General features: G+C 46.1%; 2 protein-coding genes and 1 pseudogene across 2 annotated transcripts; 1 reads left to right on the forward strand and 2 right to left on the reverse strand.

Annotated features, from left to right (window-relative positions):
* Positions 1 to 840: 840 nt before the first annotated feature.
* LOC146173740 (uncharacterized) lies at positions 841 to 8,473 on the reverse strand. The gene is made up of 2 exons (XM_084583890.1): positions 8,121 to 8,473; positions 841 to 2,359 (listed from the first exon to the last, which is right to left on the reverse strand). The coding sequence occupies exons 1-2, from the start codon at positions 8,406 to 8,408 to the stop codon at positions 1,121 to 1,123; spliced, it is 1,527 nt and encodes a 508-aa protein (XP_084440016.1). The 5' UTR covers positions 8,409 to 8,473; the 3' UTR covers positions 841 to 1,120.
* Positions 3,663 to 5,615, forward strand: LOC146173741 (uncharacterized; annotated as a pseudogene).
* Positions 8,474 to 19,744: 11,271 nt separating the features above from the next.
* LOC146173742 (uncharacterized) lies at positions 19,745 to 24,320 on the reverse strand. The gene is made up of 2 exons (XM_084583754.1): positions 23,834 to 24,320; positions 19,745 to 21,169 (listed from the first exon to the last, which is right to left on the reverse strand). Exons 1-2 carry the CDS (start codon positions 24,137 to 24,139, stop codon positions 19,931 to 19,933), a joined length of 1,545 nt encoding a protein of 514 aa, XP_084439880.1. The 5' UTR covers positions 24,140 to 24,320; the 3' UTR covers positions 19,745 to 19,930.
* Positions 24,321 to 26,272: the final 1,952 nt, after the last annotated feature.

Here is a 26,272-nt window from a genome sequence, read left to right on the forward strand (position 1 = left end):
GACGGGGGTCGTGGAAAGCCTTGTGCACAAATTTAAGCCAAATGCAGTGTGAGCTGGGAAGGCGTTCCTAGAAAAGGGAGCGTGAGACCTGTAGTATTGCCTTACGTACACAATTGGCCCACAACTTAAAGAAAGTGACAAGCAGACATTGTGTGCCGCTTGTCTTCTCAGGATCAAGGAAGCTCGGAAGCTATTTAGTGACACTTCGAAGAAGGACTGAAAGAGGAATTATATTGCGCCATTAAGCTTGGGCGACCGTTTAGAACTGCGCCGAAGGGGAACTGCACGGAATCCCCCTCGCGTCAGACCACTCACATGTTGTGGAAACTGGGCGACGTATTATTGCGCAAATCAGAGAGCACGGAATAAACGTTGAAAAAAAAAATTAAGGGCCAAACTTAACGAAACTTGAGACCCTGCGTGTCAGGCTCTTGTGACCTACGTTCTTCTGGTAGGCAGGTTCATTCAAAAAGTAGACACAAAGTTTACAGAAGTAATTGAGGCACTTCTTTTTATCGCAAAGATAGCAAGCAACTGCTTTAAGCGATACATCAATAGCTGTGTGCAAGGCCGGGAAAAATTGTTCCACCTGTGCGTTATCATATGAGCCATGCATCAAGATGGTGTTCTTTGCATGAGTGGCGATCACTGCCATTACCTTCGTTGTGTCCGTATGTGCTCCTTTAGTAGAACATGAAGTCGTTTGCGGTCCTATAAATGCGTTGCTTTTAGCTTCATTGTACATCTACTGTTTCATCAGGTAACTACAAGACAGGATCAATTTTTCGCTTACATCAGCCACCAGGTCAGAGGCCGCAGACCTCAAAACGGTTTCCCTAAAAGACATTTATTTTGATAAGTACGACACATTTAATAGGATTTTTTCCACTCATCATTTCCACAAGTTGAACATGAAACGAAACGAGCTAATATTATATTTCAGTACATAGGCTTTTATTTTTGCTCCTCGTTAAAAGGCAAATGATTCCTGCATGGAATTATTAAAACTATTTACGCAATAAAACGATATCCATGATCAAAAGCGTCACACAATAGTTGTCCAGTGCCCAAGCAGAACACCTGATAAACTGTAAAAGTGGATGCTTGGGTAGTAAACAAATCAGGGAAAAATTTCATACAATAGGCGGAGTTGGTCACCCGCTGCATATCCGTCGTCTATCAGGTTAGTTAGATTTAATGAAGGAGTGAGGTAGAAGAGCGGCCTGTTGGACTGCAAAGGCCTCTGCACAAATGCTAAATTTCTACAGTCTCTGGCTTGAAGTGCAAGCTCATCGCGTCCATTCGGATGAAAGACAGTCATTTTAATCTTCTGCTCGAATGGCCAACGAACAGCGTCGTCCATGGCACCCATATATAACTGAATCCCAACATGTAGAGTCAGAGTGCCCCTGGTGTGAACGATGCAGATACCAGGGATAACGCAGTAGCCACGTAGGTACACTTGATGGCTACGATAGCAAGCAATGCCATGCTCGCGTGCTATAGTATAAAGAGAATTGACATCTTTCACAAAAAACTTGAAGCTGGAAGGAGTCAGTTCAAGATTTTTTTTCAATGTGTAACCTCTTTTAACGGCGTTAGTAGTTTTGTTTACTTCCATTTTGAGCGCTTCGATGGACAGCGAAACATCAGCCAAAATCTCGTGGCTCTGACTAGAGATATCGCTAACCCGGACCATATTATTTTGTATTAACGTGATTACGTTTCGTGACAGCTCAACAAACAGATCAAGCTTTGAAAGTAGTCTCTTCTCTGCTTCTTCAGCAGCCATTAATAATTCGCGCGTACCATGCATCAAGACATGAAGGTGTTGTTTCATTGCCTTTGTTAATTCTCTCTTCAGTTGCGTTTTAAAGGCTTTGATCTCCTTGACACCAGGTTCTGGTTGTCCAGTAATGTTCTCTTGGATACATACAGGGTTTGCCACAGTTTCCCCATAGACGCGTATTCTGTGGCTGATTTGTTCGTCCACTGTTTCATCGAATTTACGTATTCGACTGGAAAGTCCACTGAGTTGGTCACTCTGAACCTTTGAGTCACTAACTAAACGTTCAAGAGATGCCTTCATTTTTTCCACCACGCTCTGTATCGTTTCTCTGTATGAGGCCAAAATTTGCGTAGCGTCCATGGACTCTAATTCTTGCATTGGCATGGCAGGAGGTGCAGCCCTTGTGCCACAGCCTAATCTCAGGTGGGCGCAGATGCTCTTGCAGAGTATCCTGTCGGAACAAACGGGGCAACAAGTTGCGTGGTGTCCACAATGACGCTCCAAGTGCATGCCCATCTCTGCAGCCGTGATCACGTTCTCGCATCCATGTTCTTCATTCACACATTTGACCTGAAAGAAAATAAGAAAACGATATAAAAATAACGAGTTTAATTGCTTAAAATAGCTAACGAACGTCACGAAAATGTTGCTTTGATGGCCTCGCCTGCAATGGCGGCCAAAACAGAACTACAAGCCTATTGTACAGCGCTGTGCGTTTGCGACAGTAGTCTTTAGGAAAAGTAAAAAAAAACAACAACAACAGGACAGTGATTTTTATTACACAGCAAAGAAAAAGATAAACCGCAAATTAAACGGTAAACCTACTGCTGGAAACTTCACACTCGTGGCAAACCGCCTTTTTGCGACGCCAGTCAACGCACGTAGAAAATCCATGTAGCGAAGGCGGGAAACATCATGCAGTGTATAGCGCTAGTGGACACCTCTCTATCAGAAACGTCCCGCCGGGGTTGCGCAGTGATGGGACGCCCGACTACTGTGCCGGAGTACCCGGGTTCGAACCCGACCTCGGCGGCTGCGTATATTCGAGCAAGGCTACCAGTCATGGTCCGAACAATTGGTTTCTAGCCTTCGCTCCACAGAAACCAAAATTCAGCTTTCCGAGGCGGTATCAGACGTAGATAAACACCTCCTCCACCTCTGGGAAGCGCGGTATTGCCTTGTCCGCCGGTGGCGCCGACAAAAGCATAACCGTAAACTTAAGGCTCGAATTTCAGAGCTCACCCAGCAGGCGGCCGAGTATGCGGCCCAACTCGCAGACGCCAACTGGGTGGATCGTTGCAACACGGCGGCGCGGGAGATGTCCAGCAAGAACACCTGGCGGCTCTTCCGCGCTCTTATCGACCCAACGCAGACAAACACAGAAACTAGAAACATCTACAATGTGCCATACACAGCTTTCAGGGCAACACAACTCAGCTAGCGCACAAGTTGCGGGACCAATACTTGTGCACTACCCAGGACCCCCGCGGACCGGCGCACTCTTATGCAGGTTCGGAGAACGCTGAGCTGGATCAGCCGTTTCAGCTCCACGATATGCTGGCGGCCCTGGCGAAAATGAAACATGGCACAGCCCCGGGTCGGAACAAAATTAGTCAAATTACTAGCTAACTTACCCAACCCTGCCTACCAGTCCTTATTGGATTACATCAATTCAATTTGGCTTGGGGACGTGCCACTCCCCATCGATTGAAAGACTGCTCTGGTCACTTTCATTCCAAAAGCTGGCAAGGCTATCAACACGAACAACCTTCGGCCCATCTCTCTAACCTCGTGTGCGGGCAAACTAATGGAGACGATGGTGCGTGACAGGTTGTCCGAGTTCATGGAAAATCAACACATCTTCGCAGACTCCATGTTCGGATTTCGCCCGTACAGGTCCGCACAGGATGTTTTGCTACAACTTAATCGGGATGTTCTTGACCTTGTCGAATGCCCTCCCAATGACAAGGTCATACTCGCCTTTTACTTGAAAGGAGAATTTGACAACGTTACTCATGAGGTAATACTCACTCATCTTTCACAAACCGGTTGCGGACGCAACGCGTTCAGATACATTCGGCAATTTTTGACAGATCGCCAATCCTACATTAAAATCCAGGACACCGAACATGGCCCGTTCCAACTTGGAACCAGAGGAACACCACAGGGTGCAGTGCTGTCTCCTCTCTTATGTAATCTGGCTATGATGCACCTGCCGGCCCAGTTGGATGCTGTCGCTGGTGTGCAGCATGCGCTGTATGCCGATGACATCACCCTGTGGGCCACGCAAGGTTCTCTTGGAGATATTGAGGCCAACCTGCAGCAAGCGGCAACCATAGTGGACCGTTATGCTCGCCGCTGCGGCCTTCAATGCTCCCCTCAAAAATCTGAATTTGTACTCATACGCCCCTCACCAAAGTGTACGGCCAAAATTGAGCTCTTTTTAGAGACAGGATCAATTCCTTAACGCACAGAAGTCCGGGTACTGGGGCTCTTCATTCATCAACATAGACGGTCGGACACTACCTTGGCGAAACTCCGTAAGGTGGGGGACCAGGTGGGCCGCATGGTCTGATGGGTTTCTAACAAACGTGGGGGGTTGCGGTGCAAAGACGCCTTGCGGCTGGCGCATGCATTCGTGACCAATCGAATCTTGTATTCGACTCCTTACCTCCACCTTCGGAAACAAGACGAGGATGCACTCGAAGTCGTCCTGCGCAAAATTTTTAAGAGAGCCCTCGATCTCCACGTGAACACCTCCAACCAGCGTCTACTGGGCCTGGGCATGGTGAATACGTTCCAGGAGATTTGAGAGACTCACTTAACCAACCAATACACACGTCTTTCTAAGACACTGTCGGGTCGCCGCCTCCTTGCCCGGCTACACATACAACATACCACCCTTATGGAAGATCATGTACGCCTCCCTTTCGAGTGGAGATGCGCCCTCCACGTGCGCCCTCTTCCTAAAAACATGACACGTGAAGACCACAATGGCCGGCGCCTGGCGCGGGCGGAAGCCCTGGGCCGCCATTATGGGTCGAAACCCGGCATTTACTACGTGGACGCCTCCGGCCCCCACCATGGGGGATGGTACACGGCCGCAGTGGTCCACCAGTCCAAAACTGTTAACGGGCTTACATTTCGCGCCCATGACATAACCCACGCGGAGGAGGTCGCCATTGCGCTGGCAGCTACTCACACTGATTCTAAAACAATTATCTCCGACTCGCGAGGGGCCTGTCGGAACGTCGAGCAAGGCTGGGCGCCATACTTAGCCTACCGACTACTTCAAAATTGCACCTATACCGGGGACCCCGCTTACTGGAAAATGGTATGGGCTCCTGCTCATATGGGTCTCGAAGGGAATGAGGCAGCCGACGCCGCCGCCCGCGCGCTCTCTTTCCGGGCTTCCCATCTCGACCCCCTAGATCAGGATCTTGAATTCGAACCCGCGTATTCTTTTGAAGACATTGTTCTTTACTATCAATCTTGTTATAGCCTTTACCCTCGCCCAAGTAAAGGTCTATCTAAGACGGAGGAGCGGCTTCTACTCCGTCTTTATACCAACGCTCTGCTGCGCCCGGCAGCACTAAAACATTTTAATCCCTCCTTCACGGGCAGTTGTCCGCACTGTGCGGAGAAGTCTTCGGACATCTACCACATGGTGTGGGCTTGCCCATCCAACCCAGCTATTCCTCCTCACCCCAACCCCACTCGGGAGGACTGGGAGGCGACCCTGCTCGGCTGCTATGACCTGCAGGCCCAAAAGGCCTTGGTCGAGCGCGCCCGGGCAGCGGCCGACGCCACTGGGGTCCCGTACTAGTGACCCCACCTAGTATCTGTAAGGGCTGATAGTCAAAAATCCGGCCCATGCATACACCCACCCCTTTTAAATCAATAAACGCTTGTCACCACCACAACCACCACGGCGGTGGCTAGCCTACAACAGAATTTTTATCTGTTGTAGGCCGTCATTGCACTCGGCACCGTTTCGGTGGTGGACGACGGCTGTTGTTGCGGCGCGCGTCTTTCTCTCCGTCGTCCTTTTCTTTCTTCTCTATTTTCTTTTCTATTTTTTTTCTGTCTGCACGAGGCAGCGGGGGTGGCTCAGCTACAGAGCCAGTAGCAGGCCAGTGCATTTTCTTTTCCTTCTTCCTACAGCCACAACAACGTCCATGTGCTGTACGATGTCAGCGCACGTTAAATATCCCCAGATGGTCGAAATTACTCCGCAGCCCTCCACTACGGCTCCTCTTTCTCTCTTTCGACTTTCAATCCCACCTTCCTCCCTTCTCATACGACGCGGTTGAGGTATCCACAGAAAACAAGTGAGACAGTTACCGCTCCTTTCCCTTCTTATAAATCAATCAGTTTTTCTCTATCAGAAACGGATTGAAAGCAGCGAAGATGATGTAGCTGCTCAGAATATACGCATCGTTGAGAAGTGGCTCTATTTTCGATCAGTGAGCACTGCAATGGCAGCGCCCATGATATAACGGTCTATAAAAGCAGGCAGAAAAAAAATCGAAAGCAGAGTCAACGAAACCCGATTCGAAATCGAGCTCCCCTGTATGTATTCGCTTCTTTTAGTTGGCCCATGCTTATTATGAACTTAAGCGCCTACATTCATGCTTGAAATGTTACGCATACACTCTTAGTACAGTACACAACAGTGTGTCGAGAAATGCAACTCCAGATTTCTCGCACAGGCCGAGCCCGGATTGCTTTTTTGAAGATAAAATGCAACACGCTTTGTGACCGCCCTCTCAGGCAGTTACTTTGCACGGCAACGAGCCGCGACTGTGGCTGCTAAAGCAGTGGCCCTAATTTATTGGGCGACTGCTTAATAAACAATGACCTTGAACATGCATAAAATTCAACAAATGTCGCACACCTGTGATCACAAGCATTCAACAACGCCTACGCCATTGCGCTAGGAATAAAAAGGATGCTTTTAGATCTGCCTACAGCTAATGTCGGCGCTGTTAGGAAATGAGAGAATTCATCGTTTAAATAGGTGCGCTGAAGCTTAACCTTTGAAGCTGATTGTCGCAGGTTAGTTTTGGAAGCCATAAATTATAGCTGCATCACTGGAGCAGTGCAGTTTGTAATCTGCCTGATATGATTAGGACTGCGCTGTGCGGGTCTGTTTTCTCGTCGGTAAGATATCTTATCTTTTTCTTTTTCAGATTTAAATGTATGCGCCAAGAAGCCTAGCCCACCAGGCGGAAATACATGACCTGAAACCAGCGGGATCAATCCACAATAAGGCGCAAAACATGAGCTCCTTCTGGTTTGGACTGACCGGCTAGGAAAAGAAATGAAGCCAGCACTTTCTACAGTGGAAATTGTTGAGTTTCGAATATTAACTACCATAAACGCCTCAGCCACCATGCTGCATATGCTCAGCGTGTAACCCAACATATGCTGAAGAAATTGCGCTCTTATCAAAGTAAATAGTGATTAGAGCAATTCAAGACAATTGCGATAAGGTTCTTTTATTGAGAAAGCTTTACTTCGCTATGTTCACAGATTGCTGTCCGCAGACCGCGTCAGCAGCAGTTGTGAGTAATTGAGAAGTGGTAGAGGTTAATGAGGGGTGCCAATCGATAGAGGGTGACGTAATGTGTCCCACAAAAATATTCATTTAATTAGGCAATTAGAGATAAAAATTGCAAATTTAAAGTGGAGAATAGTCTCATTAGCCAATGGCTTGACGACACATTTGAATGTACCAAATACTAAAATAGGTAATTAAGTCAGTGAATGAGAATTATTTCAATGATTTAAATCAGTCAATTAAGGGGACGTCAAGGATGTGACGCCACGCAACCTGAAGTCGAGCCAAAAAAGGGCATAGAAAGGGATTGGCACGCAATTTGAAAGCACCAAAAACTAAATTGGTCAAGTCAGTCAATTAGGGTGACGTCACGCATTCTAAAGTCAAGCCAAAAAGGGCGTAGGAAGGGATTGGCGCATAATTTGAAAGTACCAAAGACTAAACTGGGTAAACAAGAAGTGAATTAAGCAACTAGAAGCAACTAGAAGCAACCAATAGCTGAATCCATGATTTAGCATTACTCCAATGCAGATTCTGTAGCGCCCTTTTTGAATAAAGTTATGCAGGCTTATACAATCGCACGTTTTGGTGAAATAATTGTCATACGCACAGGCTTGACAGCATATGTGGCAACTGGTGACCAAACTGATAAAGAAGGTAATGAAATATCACGAGCAGGTTTCATACTTTTTTGTTGAAAAAAAAAAGGAACAGCAGAGTAGAGCTAATGCATTAGCTACTTTCTTCTTCTGTTCATGCATTTCTCACCTGCAATTTCAGCAGTTGATTGAGATGGAACTCCTCCCAAGCGATGGCTGCAGGTAGCTCGTATCGGCATCCGTCACGGGGACAGGTGCATGCTCTGTCTTGAACACTCTGCTCGTAGCAATCTTCGCACAGCGTGTGGGAACAGGGCATCAATGCCGTCCTCCTGCGCACCAGTCCGCAGGCGCTGCATACTCTGAATGGTGGAAGAGGCTTGATGAAGACCAGGGGCCTCCAGTCGAGCTCCATCGAGAATCCGACCAGCGTGTACCGCCAAGCTCCCGGAGGCATCGTGGAGCGTATTGTGTTGCCTCACTGACGACTGCTCCAAAAGCCGTGTAACAGCGGCAGAGCGCACTTTTGTTTTTGCATCTTGAAGCCTACCGTTATCAAGCTTCAATCAGAGTAGCCCCGTCGGAATTGACATATCATTGGAAGCGAACGACGTAGTTTTTTATAGTGCTTATTCGTGTATCTTGCGATGCGCATTTATCGTTGTTGCGGAAAGTGGTGCAGTTTGTACGACGCAAAAATGACGAAAAAATGCAGCCACAATTCACTCTTATGCGCAGTTGCGGGAAGGCCTTACTGTAGTCTGTTCATTATGAATGCTATTCAATGTGCAACGTTTCAGACACAGATACACTTCATGTTTTCTATACGGTGATGCTGTCGCTTTTAGTAAAGAAAAGAGAAGCATTTGAGAACTTGAGGGGGTGGACTGTGAGGGGGTGGACGCTTTTAGTGTATGACGCGAGAGCAGTCTGCAGTCCTCTGGAATGCGTGAGAAAAACATAAAACGCGCACTTTGTACTGCAAAGGCAAATAACGGCACAAAAGATGATTTCGTTAGGACTCAAGTACTACAAAAAAAAAAAAAAAATGCGAGAGAGCACTGTGGAATCTACATTGCAAAAATGCTAAAGCCTGAGAATTGCTGGTGCACAAGGGGCATCATGTTGTCTGTTATTATCATTATCAGCCTAATGCACCGTCACTCTCATTGCTAATGCAACGTTGTCATTATCACTAATTGCAGCGTCATTGTCATCGCTATTACCATCGTCCCTGTTGACAAGGAGAATTATAATGGCGTTTCACGATCGCTTGATTGGCCTCCCTTACAAGCTCATCAGCTTCAAGTTCAAGCTTTTTCGTCAACTTGTTTCAAGGTTTTTCTTTTTTAAACCAGCAAGGCATCCCTTCCTCCTAGCTGTGTTTATTAGGCGAATAAGTGCCAGTTGCCTAATGTGTTTGCGCTCACTGGTATAGAAGTGAGGGACTTAATGGGGGTTTTCTTTAGGAAGTTGCCGACACATTCCATTTCCTAAGTGTGATGTTTTACTTAGATTACCTGTACAGTCTATCAAGAAGACAGATGACAAAACATCTTGTTGACACGTTTTTTCCTGTGGAGGTGTATTGGCAGCCTTGCGTCCCCTTTTTAGACAATAGCGTATTAAAGCGAGTGCAGCGGATCTAAGTACAATCAGCCGCAAAGACTTGCTTTTTAAACTTCACTCGTCAACCTTACCTGTCAAAACGTGATTTTTTCAAAAGGGACCTTTGTGCCATGGTCAGTGGACTGTCGCCTGTGTCAGCAGCCAGAAACATAGATCATTGCTTTGTGTATTGTCGTGATGCAGTGTTCTTTTGGGACATCTTTCAACGGACTCTTAAAAATGAAATGATATTACGCCCTATACTATAAAATATTTGCCTTCAATGGAAGCTTCTGAGGTTCAATTGGATTTTTTTTTTGTGCTCATCGGACTGCTTAGCCTGTGGAAGAGTCGTATGACAGATCACCACGCAGAGCCAACATGTTCATCGAAGTCTGTTCAGAGAACAGTGTGCTATGGCGCGGGGGGTATGTGCTGCGCAGGATCGACCTGCTGTCTGGTTACCTAATTTACTTCATGCATGTATATGTCTCGCGGAATTTTGATGAGTGGGCGAAATGAGAGCTCGATGCTGGTGTGTCTGTGTGTGACAGGTTGCGGGATGAAGCTTGGTTAAATTGGGTTTAAATAAAAAAAAATCCCGTCGTGGCGCAGTTGGTTAAAGCGCTCGGTTGGGGAAGGGAATGGAGATTCGATTTCCAGTGGAGACAAAATTTATTTATTTTTACTATCATCCTTAGAGTAGACAAGGATAATTATGATCTGCTTTTCATGATTCCGGACGTGGCGTGGTTGGCTAAAGTTGCCGACTTGGAATTCGAGGGATACAGGTTCGATTCCTGTTGGAAACCGGAGCTTTTCGAGTCATCAGCGTCACGGAGGTTGTCACCTTTAAGTGACCATGACAGATACAGCGTCTTTCATTTCTTATCTACCAATTTACAATGGAAGCGAAAGCTTCACTAGGATAGGTATAACAGGTCCTCTTGTGGCACTAAGTTTGCCCATCAAGGCCTTAACGCGTCGATGCAGTGATTAAAATGCCGGACTGCTGTGCCGGAGTACCAGGGTTCGATCCCGACAGCCGGCGGCTGCGTTTTGATGGAGGCGAAACGGATAGGCGTCTTTGAGCTGTGCGATGTCGATCTCCAGGTGCTCTAAATTACTACGCAGCCCTCTACTGCGACGCCTTTTTCTCTTATTCCACTTTGACCAGCGCCATCTAGAAAGTATACTTCTCGTTGCCGCTGCTTTCACACCCACCTTCCTCCCTTCCATTACGGCGTGGTTAAGGTTTCTGTTGTTGTTGTTGTGGCTCTAGGAAGAAGGAAAAGGAAATCCACGGGCCTGCTACCGGCTCTGTAGCTGAACCACCACCGCTGATCTATTAAGTAACGGGACCACCATCAGGTAGGTGCTGAATCTTGTATATGAATTTACAGCGTGACACCCTATCGAACGCCTTACAAAATTCTAAGAAAATTATGTCAACTCGCGACCTATTGTTAATACCTTGAGCAAGATCGTGCACGAATTCAACAAGTTGTGTTATTGTGGATAGTCCACTTCCGATACCATGCTGGCGGGGTTTAACTAGTTTATTGGCCTCTATGTACTGTGCTGGAAGTTTCAGGATACGGAGTTCTAAAATTTTCGATATGCATATATTAGAGAGATTAGTATATAATTACTGGGATAGTTTTTATCTCCTGATTTGTGTTTTCGTTCTTCTCGTGTGTCCTGTCTGCTTTGCGCTACAATCTCGCTATGTTCACGCACCAACAAGCCCAAAAAGCCACCCTTTTGTACAGGAATTAGTTTGCCGACTTTCCATTCTGAGGGAATGCGACAATTCAAAATTGACTTCTGAAAGAGGAGACAAATATATTTACTGCATTGCTCGGCATAACGTTTTAAATGAGCAGTTAGGGATACCTACGGTGCCACTATTTTTTTTTGCGTCAAGGTAATCGAGTAAGGACAGCAGGGCGGCCTCTGAAATTGCGGAGGTGCTGACCAGTTTCTCGTGGTCATATTGTTGTGACGCAGGCTGCTTGACAGGGTCGTTATCAACAGTGAAGATAGTTTGAAAATAGTTATTGAACGAGTCTGCTATAAGCTTGCCGTCGAGAGATGACATCGGAAGAACTTGTCCCTGGCTTTGCCTTGAAGTACTGCAAAAAGTTGCTGGGTGCTGTTTTAATAAAGGTGCATAAAGTAGTGCTGTAAAATTGCTCCTTTGCAGTTCGCGTGGAATTTTTAAATTGCTTATTTACCGAATTTATGTGAGAGCGATAGTTAGCGATTGTGCGGAATTTGTACCGCTGCCTTAGCCTTTTGATGTTCTGTTTAATATGAATAATTTCGCGCGTTGTCCAGGGATTCGGTTTTTAATGAGCTTTCTAAAATGTATGAAAGAAAGATTCAGTGCAATGGGCAATAACATTTTTAACATACAGCCAGACGCTATCAATGCTTGGCTGCTTATCAAGCACAACTGCTCAAAAGTCTCGTATTCGTGAACTAAATAACTTATGATAACATAACCGTAAGCTCTATTAAATACAAAGACACGTTTTTCAGTGCGACATGAACGAACAAGGTTAGCTATAGACAATTTACGCAGAAATAATTTATGGTCTGATATTCCTTGAAGTGTTTCTATTGTTACGTACCGTTGCTGCTTAGAAAGTGATCGCTATGGAAGACAACGTCTAAAATTGAACTGCTTTGTTTGTGAGCACTAGTAGGCGTATCAACGATTTGCGTAATAATGAGCGTGAAAAAGAAGTCAATAACCAGGTGTTTTTGTAGTTCAGGGGTTAAGAGATCTCCAGTTAACATCAGGCAGATTAAAGTCCCCTGCCGTGATAATCTTTCCCCTAGTGGTATGACTAAGCAAGTAGTCGAACAAGGATTCTAGGTATGATGTATTGGCATTTAGAGAGTAGATAGCACTGACGAGCAAAACGTCACTAGTTAAATGCATTTTACACCATACAGCTTCAGCACCTGTCACTGCTGGAATGACGGAGTATGCTATTTCTTGCTTGAGGAAAATTGCCTTGCCCCCGCTCATAGATTGTTTATCCCTGCAAATTATTGCATGTCCAGGTTAGACAAATTCACAGTTAGTCCGAGATACGATTCAACCATGTCTCAGTGACGGTCTCGATGTCAGGTTCAAGAGTCAGCGAATCAGCCACGAGTTCAGGAACTTTATTAACTGAACTGCGGGCATTGAAGTTAAGAATGGTTATCGATTTTGCTTCTGGTGACTCGAGGCTCTGGTACTGGCGTTTTTTTTTGTGTCCATTTAAACAATATCGTTTTGGTCGCTATCCCAGGCAAAGAGTTATCCGTTTATCCGTACTTTATCGTAGGTTAGGAATGCTTCGTCTTTTCGGTCGCGATTTTCCTCCGTTCGGCCCAAGAGCTTTTCCTGACTTCACGAATAGCTCTTTAAAAAAACTTTCACTGATAGAAGAGCCAGAACATTTCAGTTTGGAACATTCTATGAAGGTGCTAACCTTATTGCGGTAATCAAGAAGTTTCATGATTCATCATTGTCTGGCTATCGAAGTCTATGTATCCCCTCGATAACCGAAATGTTACGCCCTAGAAAGCCCTTGAGTGTGTTTTTTAGTAGACTAGAGCAAAATTTCAGTAGTTTTATTTGTTTCTTCTTTAACGCCATGCACAATGAGGTTCGATCGGTAGCTTTTGTTCTCCAGTTTGCCGATTTTTTTTGTCATAGTTGCAAGGTTTTTCTTTGTGCATGCCGAGATTTAATTTAAGCCCAGTTATGTTTAAAGGGACAGAACACTGGCCAAAATATGTCATGAGATTATGGTGGAAATGAAAAGATCTTGCCTCATATAGTACAGACCGAGTACTACAATGCCAAAGAAAAGAGGCTTTACCATTTTAATTTGCCATTGAAAATCGAATAAAAACAACCGAGGCGCTATCTAGCGGAGAAACTCTAGTATTTTCAGTGTAGCCCCCCACGTGACTACATGCTAGCAAAATATCGCTGATCTTCGTAGCTGCACATTGTTCGTTTTTATTCTAGGAGTGCTTGCCATAATTTATTATATTTTGCACTCTCTCCAGTGCGTCCTTAAATAAAAACCACCCTGCTTTCGCACCCTGCTTTCGCAATGCTAGAACCCTAGCTAGTGAAGCTAGCTTAGCAGTGCTGTTAGAGGAACTAGAGGGCATGAAATGGGATGTCATAGGGCTTAGTGAGGTTAGGAGGCCGAATGAGGCATATACTGTACTGAAGGAAGGGCATGTACTGTGTTATCGAGGCTTACCAGAGAGGCGACAACTAGGAGTAGGTTTCCTTGTCAATAAGTATATAGCGGGTAATATAGATGAATTCTATAGTATTAATGAGAGGGTTGCAGGCATCGTCATTAGGCTTAATAAGCGGTATAAACTGAAGGTTGTACAGGCCTATGCACCTACATGTAGTTATGATGACCAGGCAGTTGAAAGCTTCTATGAAGATGTAGAATCGGCAATGCGAAAAGTAAAGGCGCAGTATACTGTACTAATGGGCGACTTCAATGCCAAGGTAGGGAAAAAACAGGCAGGAGGCAAGGCAGTAGGTGACTATGGCATTGGTTCTAGGAATAGCAGGGGGGAGTTACTAGTTGAGTTTGCAAACTTACGAATCATGAATACCTTCTTCAGCAAACGGAAGAACCGGAAATGGACATGGAAAAGTCCTAACGGAGAGACTAAAAATGAAATCGACTTCATAATGTGTTCAACCCCCGCCATTGTGCAGGATGTAGAGGTAATCGGGAAAGTTCGATGTAGTGACCACAGGATGGTGAGGTCCCGAATTAGCCTAAATCTGAAGAAGGAACGCAATAGATTAGTAAGAAAGAAACCCATCAACGAATTAGCGGTGAGGGGGAGGGCAGAAGAGTTCAGGATCTCGCTACAGAATAGGTATTCAGCTCTAACTGAGGATGGCGACATTACCCTAGAGGCAAGGAATAATAATTTCAGAGATATCATTACTGAGTGCGCGGTAGAAGTAGGCGGTAGGATAGTTAGAGAGGATACCGGTAAGCTGTCTAAGGAGACGAAAGATTTGATTAAGAAACGGCAGAGTATGAAAGCTTCCAATCCAACAGACCAGATCGAATTGGCCGAGATATCAAAGCTAATCAATAAGCGCAAGGTGGCCGATATAAGGAAGTATAACATGGAGAAAATTGAGCATGCTGTAAAGAACGGGGGAAGCCTTAAAGCGGTAAAGAAGAAATTGGGCATAGGCAAAAACCAGATGTATGCGATAAGGGACAAGGCGGGCAACGTCATCACTAATATGGAAAAGATAGTCAAAGTAGCCGAGGAGTTCTATACAGATCTCTACAGTAGCCAAAGTAGTCAGGACCGTAATGAGATTGGCGATAGGGAAAAACAGTCAGACGTTCCACCAGTGACGAAGGACGAGGTCAAGAAAGCACTAGAAACTATGAAAAGGGGGAAATCAGCTGGAGAGGATCGGATAACTACAGATTTGCTGAAGGACGGGGGGGATATCGTGCTAGAAAAACTGGCCACCCTGTATACGCAGTGCCTGGTGTCATCGACGGTACCGGAAGCATGGAAGAATGCAAACATTATTCTCATTCACAAGAAAGGGGACTCTAAGGACCTTAAAAATTACAGACCAATCAGCTTACTGTCTGTTACGTATAAGGTATTTACTAAGGTAATCGCTAATAGAATCAGGACAACCTTAGACTGCAATCAAGCAAAGGATCAAGCAGGGTTTCGGAAACGGTACTCTACTATCGATCATATCCATGCCATCAATCAGGTGATAGAAAAATGCTCGGAATATAATCAGCCCTTATACATAGCATTCATTGATTACGAAAAAGCATTTGACTCAGTTGAAACCTCGGCGGTGATGCAGGCATTGCGAAATCAGGGGGTAGACGAACCATACGTGAAAGTGCTGGAAGATATATATAGTGGCTGCACAGCAACGATAGTTCTGCATAAAGAAAGTAACAAAATTCCCATAAAGAAAGGTGTTAGGCAAGGAGACACAATCTCCCCAGTACTATTCACAGCTTGTTTAGAGGAAGTATTCAGAGACTTGGAATGGGAGCAGTTAGGGATAAGGGTAGATGGAGAATACCTCAGTAATCTGCGATTTGCTGATGACATTGCCTTGCTAAGCAACTCGGGAGATGAACTGCAAATAATGATTGATGACCTAGACAGGAAAAGTAGAAAGGTAGGCTTGAAAATCAATATGCAGAAGACTAAGGTAATGTTCAACAGCCTCGGGAAGGAACAGGAGTTTACATTAGGTAGCGAAATACTGGAAGTAGTAGGCGAATATAACTACTTAGGACAGGTAGTAACCGCAGATCCGGACCATGAAAAGGAAATAACAAGAAGAATAAGATTGGGATGGAGCGCATTTGGCAAGCACTCGCAGATTATGACTAGCAGCTTACCGGTATCGCTCAAGAGGAAAGTATACAACAGTTGCATCTTGCCTGTACTCACCTATGGGGCTGAAACGTGGAGGCTAACCAAGAGAGTTCTACTTAAGTTAAGGACAACCCAGAGGGCTATGGAACGAAAAATGGTAGGGGTAACATTAAGAGATAGAAAGCGTGCAGAGTGGGTCAGAGAAATAACGCAAGTTAACGACATTCTAGTGGAAATTAAGAAGAAGAAATGGACATGGGCAGGACATGTAGTGCGAAGAGAGGATAACCGATGGTCGCTGAGGGTAACAAACTGGATTCCAAGGGAAGGAAAGCGTAGCAGGGGGCGGCAGAAAGTTAGGTGGGCGGATGAGATTAAGAAGTTCGCAGGGGTCAAGTGGATGCAGCTAGCACAGAACCGGGTTAAGTGGAGAGATATGGGAGAGGCCTTCGCCCTGCAGTGGGTATAATCAGGCTGATGATGATGATGATGATGATGATGATGATGATGCTTTCGCACCGCGAGAGGTATGCTTTCAGGTTTTGCCACTAGATGGCGCCACAGTGTTTGCAATTTCGTGAATGAAGCAATGACAGTGCCCACTGAAACTTTCGTCGACGAGGGCGTGCGTTAATGTGTCGCACAGCATTGAGTGTGAAACTGAAAAGGACGTTACTCTACACAAAAAAAATGGAATTAATGCCTGGCGAGTGAAATTTATATTTGTTTTCGGTACGTCTTTTTTGTCGACCACCAGTCGTCATCGCGTCGCTGCTCATGGTTTCCAGCATCAAACTACATAAAAACGGGCGCACGCATTGATCGAAAAATTCCCGGTAAAAATTTTCCACAACGTTTTTAACAAAACCGTTACGAAATCGAACATTTTAGACAACAATCTTTCCACTGCGGCGAAAAAAAATCGAGACCTAAATTCCAGTGTTCTGTCCCTTTAAAGCTGTGAATGATATTTCGTATTTTTTTTTTTTTTTCATACACCCTGTGAAGCAGCAACGTTCCGTTTTACGCATTCCTTCTGTGCAGATTCTGCCGTACTCGCGGACTACTTTTCAGCAGCGAAGGTTCAAAACCAACTTAAGTTTTTCAAAGCGAAATAAAAGCGAGAGGAGTGCGTAAACAGCGCGCGCGAGACATTGAGAAAGGCAGAGAAGGGGTTGTTTTGGGGATTTTGTCGGCTCCGACGACGATGAAACTCCAGCTCTGGTTGCAGAGCCCAAAACTGCAATGCAAAGCGACTCGGGAAAGGAAACGTTCCACAGGGCTAACAAAGGCGAATTCACAAATAGACACAGACAGGTCCTGTCCGTGTCTATTTTTGACTTAGTCTTTGTTAGCGCTGGGGAACCTTTTCTGTAGAATGCATCAACTGGCCCAGCAATTCGTTTTACTTGATTACACCGTCTGGGGAGTCCGACGAGCGACTAGCATGGTGTTAGAAGGAGTCGAGTACCATCTAGCGGCATGCACATCGGGGGCAACACGTCGCCTCTTCTCCGCGTCCTGCATGCCTTGGCACGCCGGCTTACCAATTGCGCGTGTTAAGCCTTGACGTAATTCTAAATCCGCCACCTGCTACCGAAACTAAGGCAGCTTTCCGCGCAAGTTTGCTCCCACCTCATCTTTCCGGGTAACAAGGCGGGACCCACCGCTTGCAAGGGTCCACAAGATGTCCCCGAAACATCAGTTGCTAAGAATCACCTACTTAAAATTTACATCTGGGATGCCGGAATGCACTACATTAAAGTTTTGAGATCGTAGTATTGACGTCTGTGAGGATTAGGCGCGTTGGGAATATCCTCCTCGTGTAAAAAAGGGGGCATCTGACATTTATAGCATCTTTTTCACTAAAATCTGCCGTTGCCAAATCATTCCCTCAAAATATTCAGGGAAGATTTCAAAACCAATTGGCCAGGCTAGTTTCAGCTGGGTTATCAAATTTTTTATGGACGGGGGTCGCCTAAAGCCTGGTTCACAAATTTAATGCAAATGCAGTGAGAGCTGGGAAGGCGTTCCTAGAAATGGGAGCATGATACCGTTGGTTTTACCTTACGTGCACAATTGGCCCACGATTTAAAGAAGAAGGTGGCAAGCAGACATTGTGTACCGCATGTCTTCTCAGCACCAAGGAAGCTCAGAAGCTATTTAGTGACGCTGAGAAAAAGGACTAAAAGAGGAATTGTATTCTTCGCGCTAAGCTCGCGACCGCGTACCATCCCCAAACCAACGGCCTTACCGAGGGCTTCAACGGACATGTTATCCACGTATATATCACCTGATCACCAAGACTGGGACCTCGCTCTTCCACATGTGACCTTTGCTTACAATTCTTCCAAGCACGACACGACTGGGTATTCACCCTTCTTCCTGCTCTTTGGCAGGCACCCCGCTTTATCTTTGGACACGCTGGTTCCTCCTGCTGGCCGCCCAATAACTACCTACGCAAGTGACGCCATGCGCAAGCTACTGAAGCGCGCCAAGTAGCCCGTAGTCGGCTCCTCACCTCTCAGACGTCTCATAAGTCTGCCTACGATAGGCGTTATCGCCATGTAACCTATGACCCAGGGTCCTTGGTTCTTTTACGGTCTCCTGCACGCCGCATCGGTCTCTCCGAGAAACTTTTGTCCCCCTATAGTGGCCCTTATCGGGTAGTGCGCCAAGTCACTGACGTGACTTATGAACTTGCCCCTCTTGTGCCCGCGTCCTCCTCCTCTCGCCACACTACTGACATTGTCCATGTTTCGCGCCTGAAGCCATACGAACTGATGCCTTTTTTGTCAGATTAGCGCCGGGACGACGCTTACACAGCCGGAGGGTTATGTTACGCGATGAGGAAGACGAACTGTTTCCTTCTCTTGCCTCGCGGAAGGGACAAGGTGATTACGAAGAAGTGGGACTGGTTCCGTGTTGCTGCTTGCTGCCATGCCACTGGAGGCTGTTGTAAATACACTGTAAAAACATCGAGTTTCCACGTAACAATATTGTACCATTAAGCATGGGCGACCGTTTATGAGCTGCGCCGAAGCGGTAGTGCAGGGAATCCCTATCGCGTCAGACCGCGTTGTGCAAACTGGGCGATGCATTAATGCGCGATTCAGGGAGCACGAAAGAAACGTTGAAAAAAAAAAAAATAAGGGCCAAACGTGCCGACATATGCGAAGTCCTGCGCGTCAGGCTCTTGTGACCTATGTTCTCCTGGTAGGCAGATTCAGATTCTTTGAAAAAGTAGACACTAAGGCTGCGGAATTATTTGAGCCATTTCTTTTTATCGCAAAGAAAGCAAGCTTGTGCGTCAGTGATACATAAATAGCTCTGTAGAAGGCCGGAAAAAACTGTTCCACCTGGGCGTTATCATATGAGCCATGCATCAAGATCGTGTTCTTTGCATGAGTGGCGATAATTCCCGTCACCTTCGTTGTGTCCGTATGTGCTTTCGCTCCTTCAGCAGCCAAAATTTGCGTAGCGTCCATGCAGTCCAATTCTCCTTGCAGCTGTGAGGCAGGTGGTGCCGCCCTTGTGTCACTTGCGGTCCTATCAATGCGTTGCTTTTAGCTTCATTGTACATCTACTGTGTCATCAGGTAACTACAAGAAAGGATCAATTTTTCGCTCACATCAAATGCCAGGTTCGAGGCCACCGACCTCAAAACGGATTCCCCTAAAAAGCAATATTTTGGAAGCACCAAATATTACAATTTTCCCACTTAATATCTGCACGAGTAGAGCTTGAAAGGAAACGAGCTATTATTATGTTTCAGTACAGCTTTTATTTTTGCTCATCGTTAAAAGGCAAATGATTTATGCATGAAGTAAAGAAAACCATTCACACAAATAAAAATTATACATGACCAAAGCGTTACACAGTAGTTGTCAAATTTCCAAGCAGAACATGAAGGCGACTGCCTCGGCAGTAAAGAAATCAGGGAAGCAATTCATACAATAGTCGAAGTTGGTCATCCGCTGCAAATCCGCCTTTTATCAGGTTAGTTAAATCTAATGAAGGAGTGAGGTAGAAGCACGGGCTGATAGACCGCGAAGGCCTCTGCACAAATACTAAATTTCTGCATTCTCTCACTTGGACTCCATGCTCATCGTGTCCATTCGGATGTAAGACAGTCATTTTAATCTGCTTGAATGGCCATTGAACAGTGTTATCTATGTCGCCCATATTTAACTGAATCCCAATATGTAGAGTCAGAGTGCCCCTGGTGTGAACGATGCAGATATTCGGGATGACGCAGTGGCCATGAACGTACACTTGACGGCTACCATAGCAAGCAACGCCATCCTCGTGTGCGCTATTATAAAGAGCGTTAACATATTTCACAAAAAACTCGAAGCTGGAAGTAGTCAGTTCAAGAATTCTTTCCGATGTGTGACCTTTTTTGACGGCGTTAGTAGCTTTGTTTGCTTCCATTTTAATCGCTTCGATGGACAGCATAACATCAGCCAAAATCTCGTGGCTCTGACTAGAGATATCGCTACCCCGAGCCATAATATTTTGGATTAACGTGATTACCTTTCGTGACAGCTCAACAAACAGATCAAGCTTTGAAAGTAGTCTCTCCTCTGCTTTTTCAGCAGCCATGAACAATTCCCGCGTTGCATTCATTAAAATATTAAGGTTTTTTTTCATTGCCTCTGTTAACCCTTTCTTAATTTGTCTTTGCGAAGCTTTGATCTCCCGGTCTCCCGCTACTGGTTGTGCAGTAACGCTCTCCTGGATATATACATGGTTAGACATTGATTCTTCGAAGACGCGTAATTTGTGGCTGATTTGTTCTTCCACTGTTTCATCGAATTTACGTATCCGACTGGACAGTCCACTGAGTCGGTCACTCTGAACCTTTGAGTCACTAACTAAACGGTCAAGAGATGCCTTCATTTTTTCCACCACGCTCTGCATCGTTTCTCTGTATGAGGCCAAAATTTGCGTAGCGTCCATGCAGTCCAATTCTCCTTGCAGCTGTAAGGCAGGAGGTGCCGCCCTTGTGTCACAGCCTAATCTCAGGTGGGCGCAGATGCTCTTGCAGAGTATTGTGTCGGAACAAACGGGGCAACAGGTTGCGTGGTGTTCACATTGATGCTTCAAGTGCATGCCCATCTCTGTTGCGATCATCACGCGCCCGCAGCCATGTTTTTCGTTCACACATTTGACCTGAAAGAAGATAAGGAACGATATAAAAATATCGAGTTTAATTGCATAAAATAGCTAACGAACGCTCACGAAAATGCTTTGTTGGCCTTGCATGCAATGGCGGCCAAACCAGAACAATAAGCCTACTGTACAGCGCTGTGCGTTTGAGACAGTAGCCTTTAGAGCAAAGTTAAAAAACAGGGGAATGATTTCATCACACAGCAAAGAAAAAGGGAAACTGAAAACCAAACTGTAAAGCTACTACTGGAAACTTCACTCTCGTGACAAAACGCCTTTTTGCGACGCCTATCAACGCACGCAGAAAATCCTTGTAGTGAAGGCTGGAAACATCGTGCAGTGTAAAGCTCTAGTTCGCGCCTGTCTATCAGAAGTGGGTTGAAAGCAGCGAGGATGATTTTAGCTGCTCAAAATATACGCAGCGTTGAGAAGTGGCTCTGGTTTTGTAAAAATTGTGAAAAAACTAGAAGAGGCCATGCTCAATCATCGGCTGTATTACTCTCCGTGTTGGCTGGACGAAGACCCAACAGGGAGATTTGCGCGGTGCATTCGCTATACCGGACTAAGTTTAAATAGCATGCATGTGACCACGTCGTTGCGACCTCACGAAACAGTTTACCAAATTAGAGCGATGGCGCAAAAAAGGCCGCACGAAATTCTTAATCGATGGCGGTGAGCGTGTGAATGCTTACGCGCTCAAAGGCGGTAACCGGCGAAAACGGAGGTGAGGTTGGGCCCATTCGTCGTAACAGCCTCACAGTAAAAGGCTGCGCAGGACCGTTCATTACGCGTATTCTATCTGATTTCGCCGCTGTGATTCGTCATAGGCGCTCAACGAATCCCTGGTAGACGCTCTCGTGCTCAGGTAAAAAAATTTGGAATTTAGAAGCTGGGCTAGGTCTTCCGTCGACCTCAGCCTAGAGTGCAGTACGCACACCGCGTCTAAGGGCAAAAATGCATACTTGCTGTCATGGATGCACAGCTATCAGCATCCAGAAACAAAGTCGAAAGCAGAATCAAAGAAAACTGATTCGAAATTGAATTCCCCTCCATGTATTTGCTTCTAGTAGGCCTTCCCATGTGACAAACAGGAGAGAGCGCAACGAACAATGTAGAGAGAGATGACATGTTTATTATTGACTGAAGCGCCTACATTCAGGCTTAAAATGTTACGCGTACAGTCGAGCGCGATTTGAAGGTTATCGCGCGAGCGTCGACCGGGAACATGAACAGCGCCATGGCTCAGAATTCTCTGCTGAGGCGAGGGAGGTATCAGGCCAGCTTCCTTCACTCTTTTTGCTGTTCCTTCAGCAGCCGTCACTCCCTGCTGGGACATCACTTTCTTTTTTTCTCTTTTGGTTCTGCGAACAGGCAGTGACCGTTGTGCGCACGACGTATTCTTCGGCATTATCTGAAATTGGACTCTTTATCGCAACAAATGGAAAGCTTAAAATAGAGAGAAAGGGCGGTGAGTTTATCGCAGGGATGATGGTTGCTGTATGGAACAGCGAACGAGGGAGAGAAGAGTGCGAAATGATTTTTCCTGTTCCAAAACCGGCCGCCAGGTGCCTGGAGTGCTAGGCTGGTCGACGCTCGCGCGATTACCTTGAAATCGCGCTCGACTGTACAATCTGAGCGCAGTACGTAATATTGCGTCGAGAAAAGTAACACCAGATTTCTCGCGAAGGCCGATCGAGGATTGCTTTTTGAAGCTAAAACGCAACACGCTTTGTGACCGCCCTCTCAAGCCCTGCAACGAGGTGCGACCGTGGCTGATAAAGCAGCGACTGTAACTGATTTGGCAACTGCTGAATAAACAATGACCTTGAACATGCATAAAGTTCAACAAATGTCGCGCACTTGTGATCACAAGCATTAAACGACACCTACGACATCGTGCTATGAACAGAAAGGGTGCGCTTAGATCTGCCTACTTCTAATATCGGCACTACTAAAGAATCAGAGGATTAAACGTTAAAGTAGGTGGGCTGAAGCTTAACCTTTGAAGCTGATCGTCGCAGGTTAGTTTTGGAAGCCATAAATTATAAATTGCATCACTGGAGCAGTGCAGTTTGTAATCTGCCTGATATGATTAGGACTGCGCTGTGCGGGTCTCGTTTTCTCGTCGGTAAGATATCTTGTCACCCTGCCTTTCAGATTTACAAGCATGCGCCAAGAAGCCTAGCCCGCTTGCGGAACTACTACACGACCTGAAAGCCGCGGTGTCCATGCCTAGTCAGAAACGAAACACGAGCTCCTTCTGGTTTCGACTGATGGGCTAAAAAAGACGTTAAGCCACCATTGTCTCTATTGGAAATTGGGTACGAGTTTAGAATATTATCACGGAGGTTTCGGCCACCAAGATGTATCGGCCTAGCGTACGGGCCAACAGATGCTTATGAAGATCCTCTCTCTAGTTACAGCAGACAGCGGTTAGACTAATCCAAGGCACTTCCGGCAATGTTCTCGATATTTTAATAAAATTACACAAGCCATTAGAGTCGCACGTTTTGATTAAACAATTGTCATACCCACTGTCTTGCCAGTACATCTGGAAAGTGCTGCGAACAAACTTTTTTAGTAATGCTTATTACCTTCTTGCTAAAAAACAGTAAAATAGATGCTGATATGGTAATTACATTCTGCTTCCGTTCATGCATTCCCCACCTGCAATTTCAGCAGCTGATGAAGATGGAACTCCTCCCAGGCGACGGCCCCAGGTAACTCGTAGCGGAATCCGTCACGGGGACAGGTGCATGCTCCGTCCAGAACACTCTGCTTGTAGCAATCTTCACACAGCGTGTGGCAACAGGGCAGAACTGCCGTCTTCCTGCGCACCAGTCCGCAGGCGCTGCATACCTTGAACTGCTTAAGAGGCTTGATGAAGACTAGGGGCTTCCAGTCGAGCTCTATCGAGAACCCGACAACCGTGTACCGCCAAGCTCCCGGAGGCATCGCTGAGCGAGGCATCATTGAGCGTAGTGTGTCGTTTCACTGACCCCTTGCTCCAACCGCCGTGTAACAGTGGCTAAGTGGACTGTTTGCACATCTTAACGCGTGCCGTTATCAAGCTCCAATCACAGTAGTCCCACGTGTGCTTCCTTGCCTGCTGGAATCAGCATATCACGGGAAGCGAAGGGACAATGCGTTATAGTGGTTTGTTTCTGTATCTAGGCGTGCTCATTTAGTAGTGTTACGGAAAGTGGCGCAGTTTGTAAGACATAAAACAAAAGGCGAAAAACTACGGGGTGACTTCAGTATTTCGTGTAGTTTTGGCAATGCCTTACGGCAGTCTGCTCGTCATCAATGCTATTCAAAGGGCAACCTTTTCGGCGTATGTAAACTTCATGTTTTCTATACTGTCTTGCTGTCATTGTTAGTACAGAAAGAAAAGAGAAGCACTTGCGGTGGAGGTATGGGGGTGTGGTTGGGGGGGGGGGTGAGGGGTCTCCTTTAAGCGGTAATCACACGGGGAAGCCTTTCGGGGAGGGGGTGCGGGGGCGACGCCGGCCGGCGGAGCCCTCTCCCTTGCTCCCGCATTCACATGGGCGACGAAGTAAGAGAGGGGTGTCAATGTTGCCAGATAACGAACGCTCGGCGCGCGCCGAGAACGCTGTCTGCGCTGCTTGCTCGCTCCCTCATCGCAGCTGGGTTCAATGTGATTTGTTGACATTGTGAACTTTGGTATTGTGGATGGGGCGGAGAAGGGACGAGGAAGCCGGAGACGAGTTTACGATGAAGTAGCGAGGATATTTTATATAAAATATGACATCTGTTCATGGTCAAAACAAGAGCATAGAGACAAGGTAGACATTACAGCCACGACAGGAACAGACTAGAACGCATATCCTCACTTTTTTTCCATTACTCAGCATGAGGACCGCATTTACTCCAAAAATGAAAGGAAAGTATTTTATGTACTTTGCTCGATACTACAACGCGCGACAATGATTGATGGGCTACCAGACCGCAGCTTAAAAACCTCCCTGTAGCTATTCTTCACACGGCGACAGGGCTTGAGCATCCGCGGGTAGTATGAGATTTCTTGTTCGTACACAAAAAGCAAAGTATTAGAACAAAATAATTGCATACTGCACATATTAGTAGCATTTTACGAACAATAGGCACTGAACTTGGCAGGAAAGAAAAATGTCTATCTGAATTCAAATAGGTCATATCCTTATATATGCTGACTAATGGGAAGTAAAGGCCTTTACTTCCGTTCTTTCTACTTTGGTTGTGTGCCTCTACCGATTCCCGCTCTAAAGATTCTTTACTTTTGTATTCTATTCTTGTTATCTAACTTGCCGCTTCACTGCGACGACATAATACAGGCTTGAAGAAACAACACATAGGAACAGAGATACGATGCGCGCACGCTAGAGTTCCTGTGCTCGCCATTGCAAGCCTGCGTATGCTCGATGCGCTGCACGCGAACAAAGCAGGGGAGATGCCTGAACGCGGCAGAGGTGTTTTCGTGCGGTCTGGACGCATCTGGCCCGGCCCGCTTGCAGAAGTTTCATGTTCAACCCGGTGGTCGGCGTTTGTGTTTTTGTTTTTTTATATCTCTTCTGAGAGTATGTTGAACTAGGTCCCAGCAAACAAACGTTGGCTCGCATTTCCTTTTTCAAATTGTGTTTCGGCACGCCGACTTCCCGGCGCCTCGCCATGGTCACAACAATCGAGGCGTCAGATTGCGGCTCGGCCCACACGTCGAGGTCCGGCTTTCGTCTGGCGTGTTGTGCCTGCGCGGTTAGCGCGAAGAGCATTGATGCAACGGGTATCCTTTCATTCTATTCCCTTCCTCCCCTTACATGCCTGTAACATTGCTCATTTCTGTTCACATGTATAAACACTAGCCCGCACTTCAACGCTTGCGGTTTATGGTTTTTCGGGCGAGTGTAAAGATTTGCATTCCCGCTGCCGAACTGAGGATGCTTTTGGGGTTAAAGGTAGGATGCGAAAAGCAGCTTTTTTAAGTATATTAGATAATGCAATCCACAAGCTTTGTTTCAGTCATGGAAACTCAAGGCAAATGGACTTTTTCTTTGAACCAGACAAAGAAATCCGTCAATTTTTTCAACCATTGGAGGACCGGAGGGTCCC

The sequence above is a fragment of the Amblyomma maculatum genome, chromosome 11 (assembly GCF_055883805.1).
Source record: "Amblyomma maculatum isolate TAMU_Amacu chromosome 11, ASM5588380v1, whole genome shotgun sequence".
Classification (NCBI taxonomy): domain Eukaryota; kingdom Metazoa; phylum Arthropoda; class Arachnida; order Ixodida; family Ixodidae; genus Amblyomma; species Amblyomma maculatum.

Excerpts from the sequence above, each read along its gene's own strand:
- LOC146173740 (XM_084583890.1), bottom strand. The coding sequence starts at position 8,408 with ATGCCTCCGGGAGCTTGGCGGTACACGCTGGTCGGATTCTCGATGGAG. Across the intron at positions 2,360-8,120 it reads ATCAACTGCTGAAATTGCAG|GTCAAATGTGTGAATGAAGA; the intron begins GTGAGAAATGCA and ends ATTTTCTTTCAG.
- LOC146173742 (XM_084583754.1), bottom strand. The coding sequence starts at position 24,139 with ATGATGCCTCGCTCAGCGATGCCTCCGGGAGCTTGGCGGTACACGGTT. Across the intron at positions 21,170-23,833 it reads ATCAGCTGCTGAAATTGCAG|GTCAAATGTGTGAACGAAAA; the intron begins GTGGGGAATGCA and ends ATCTTCTTTCAG.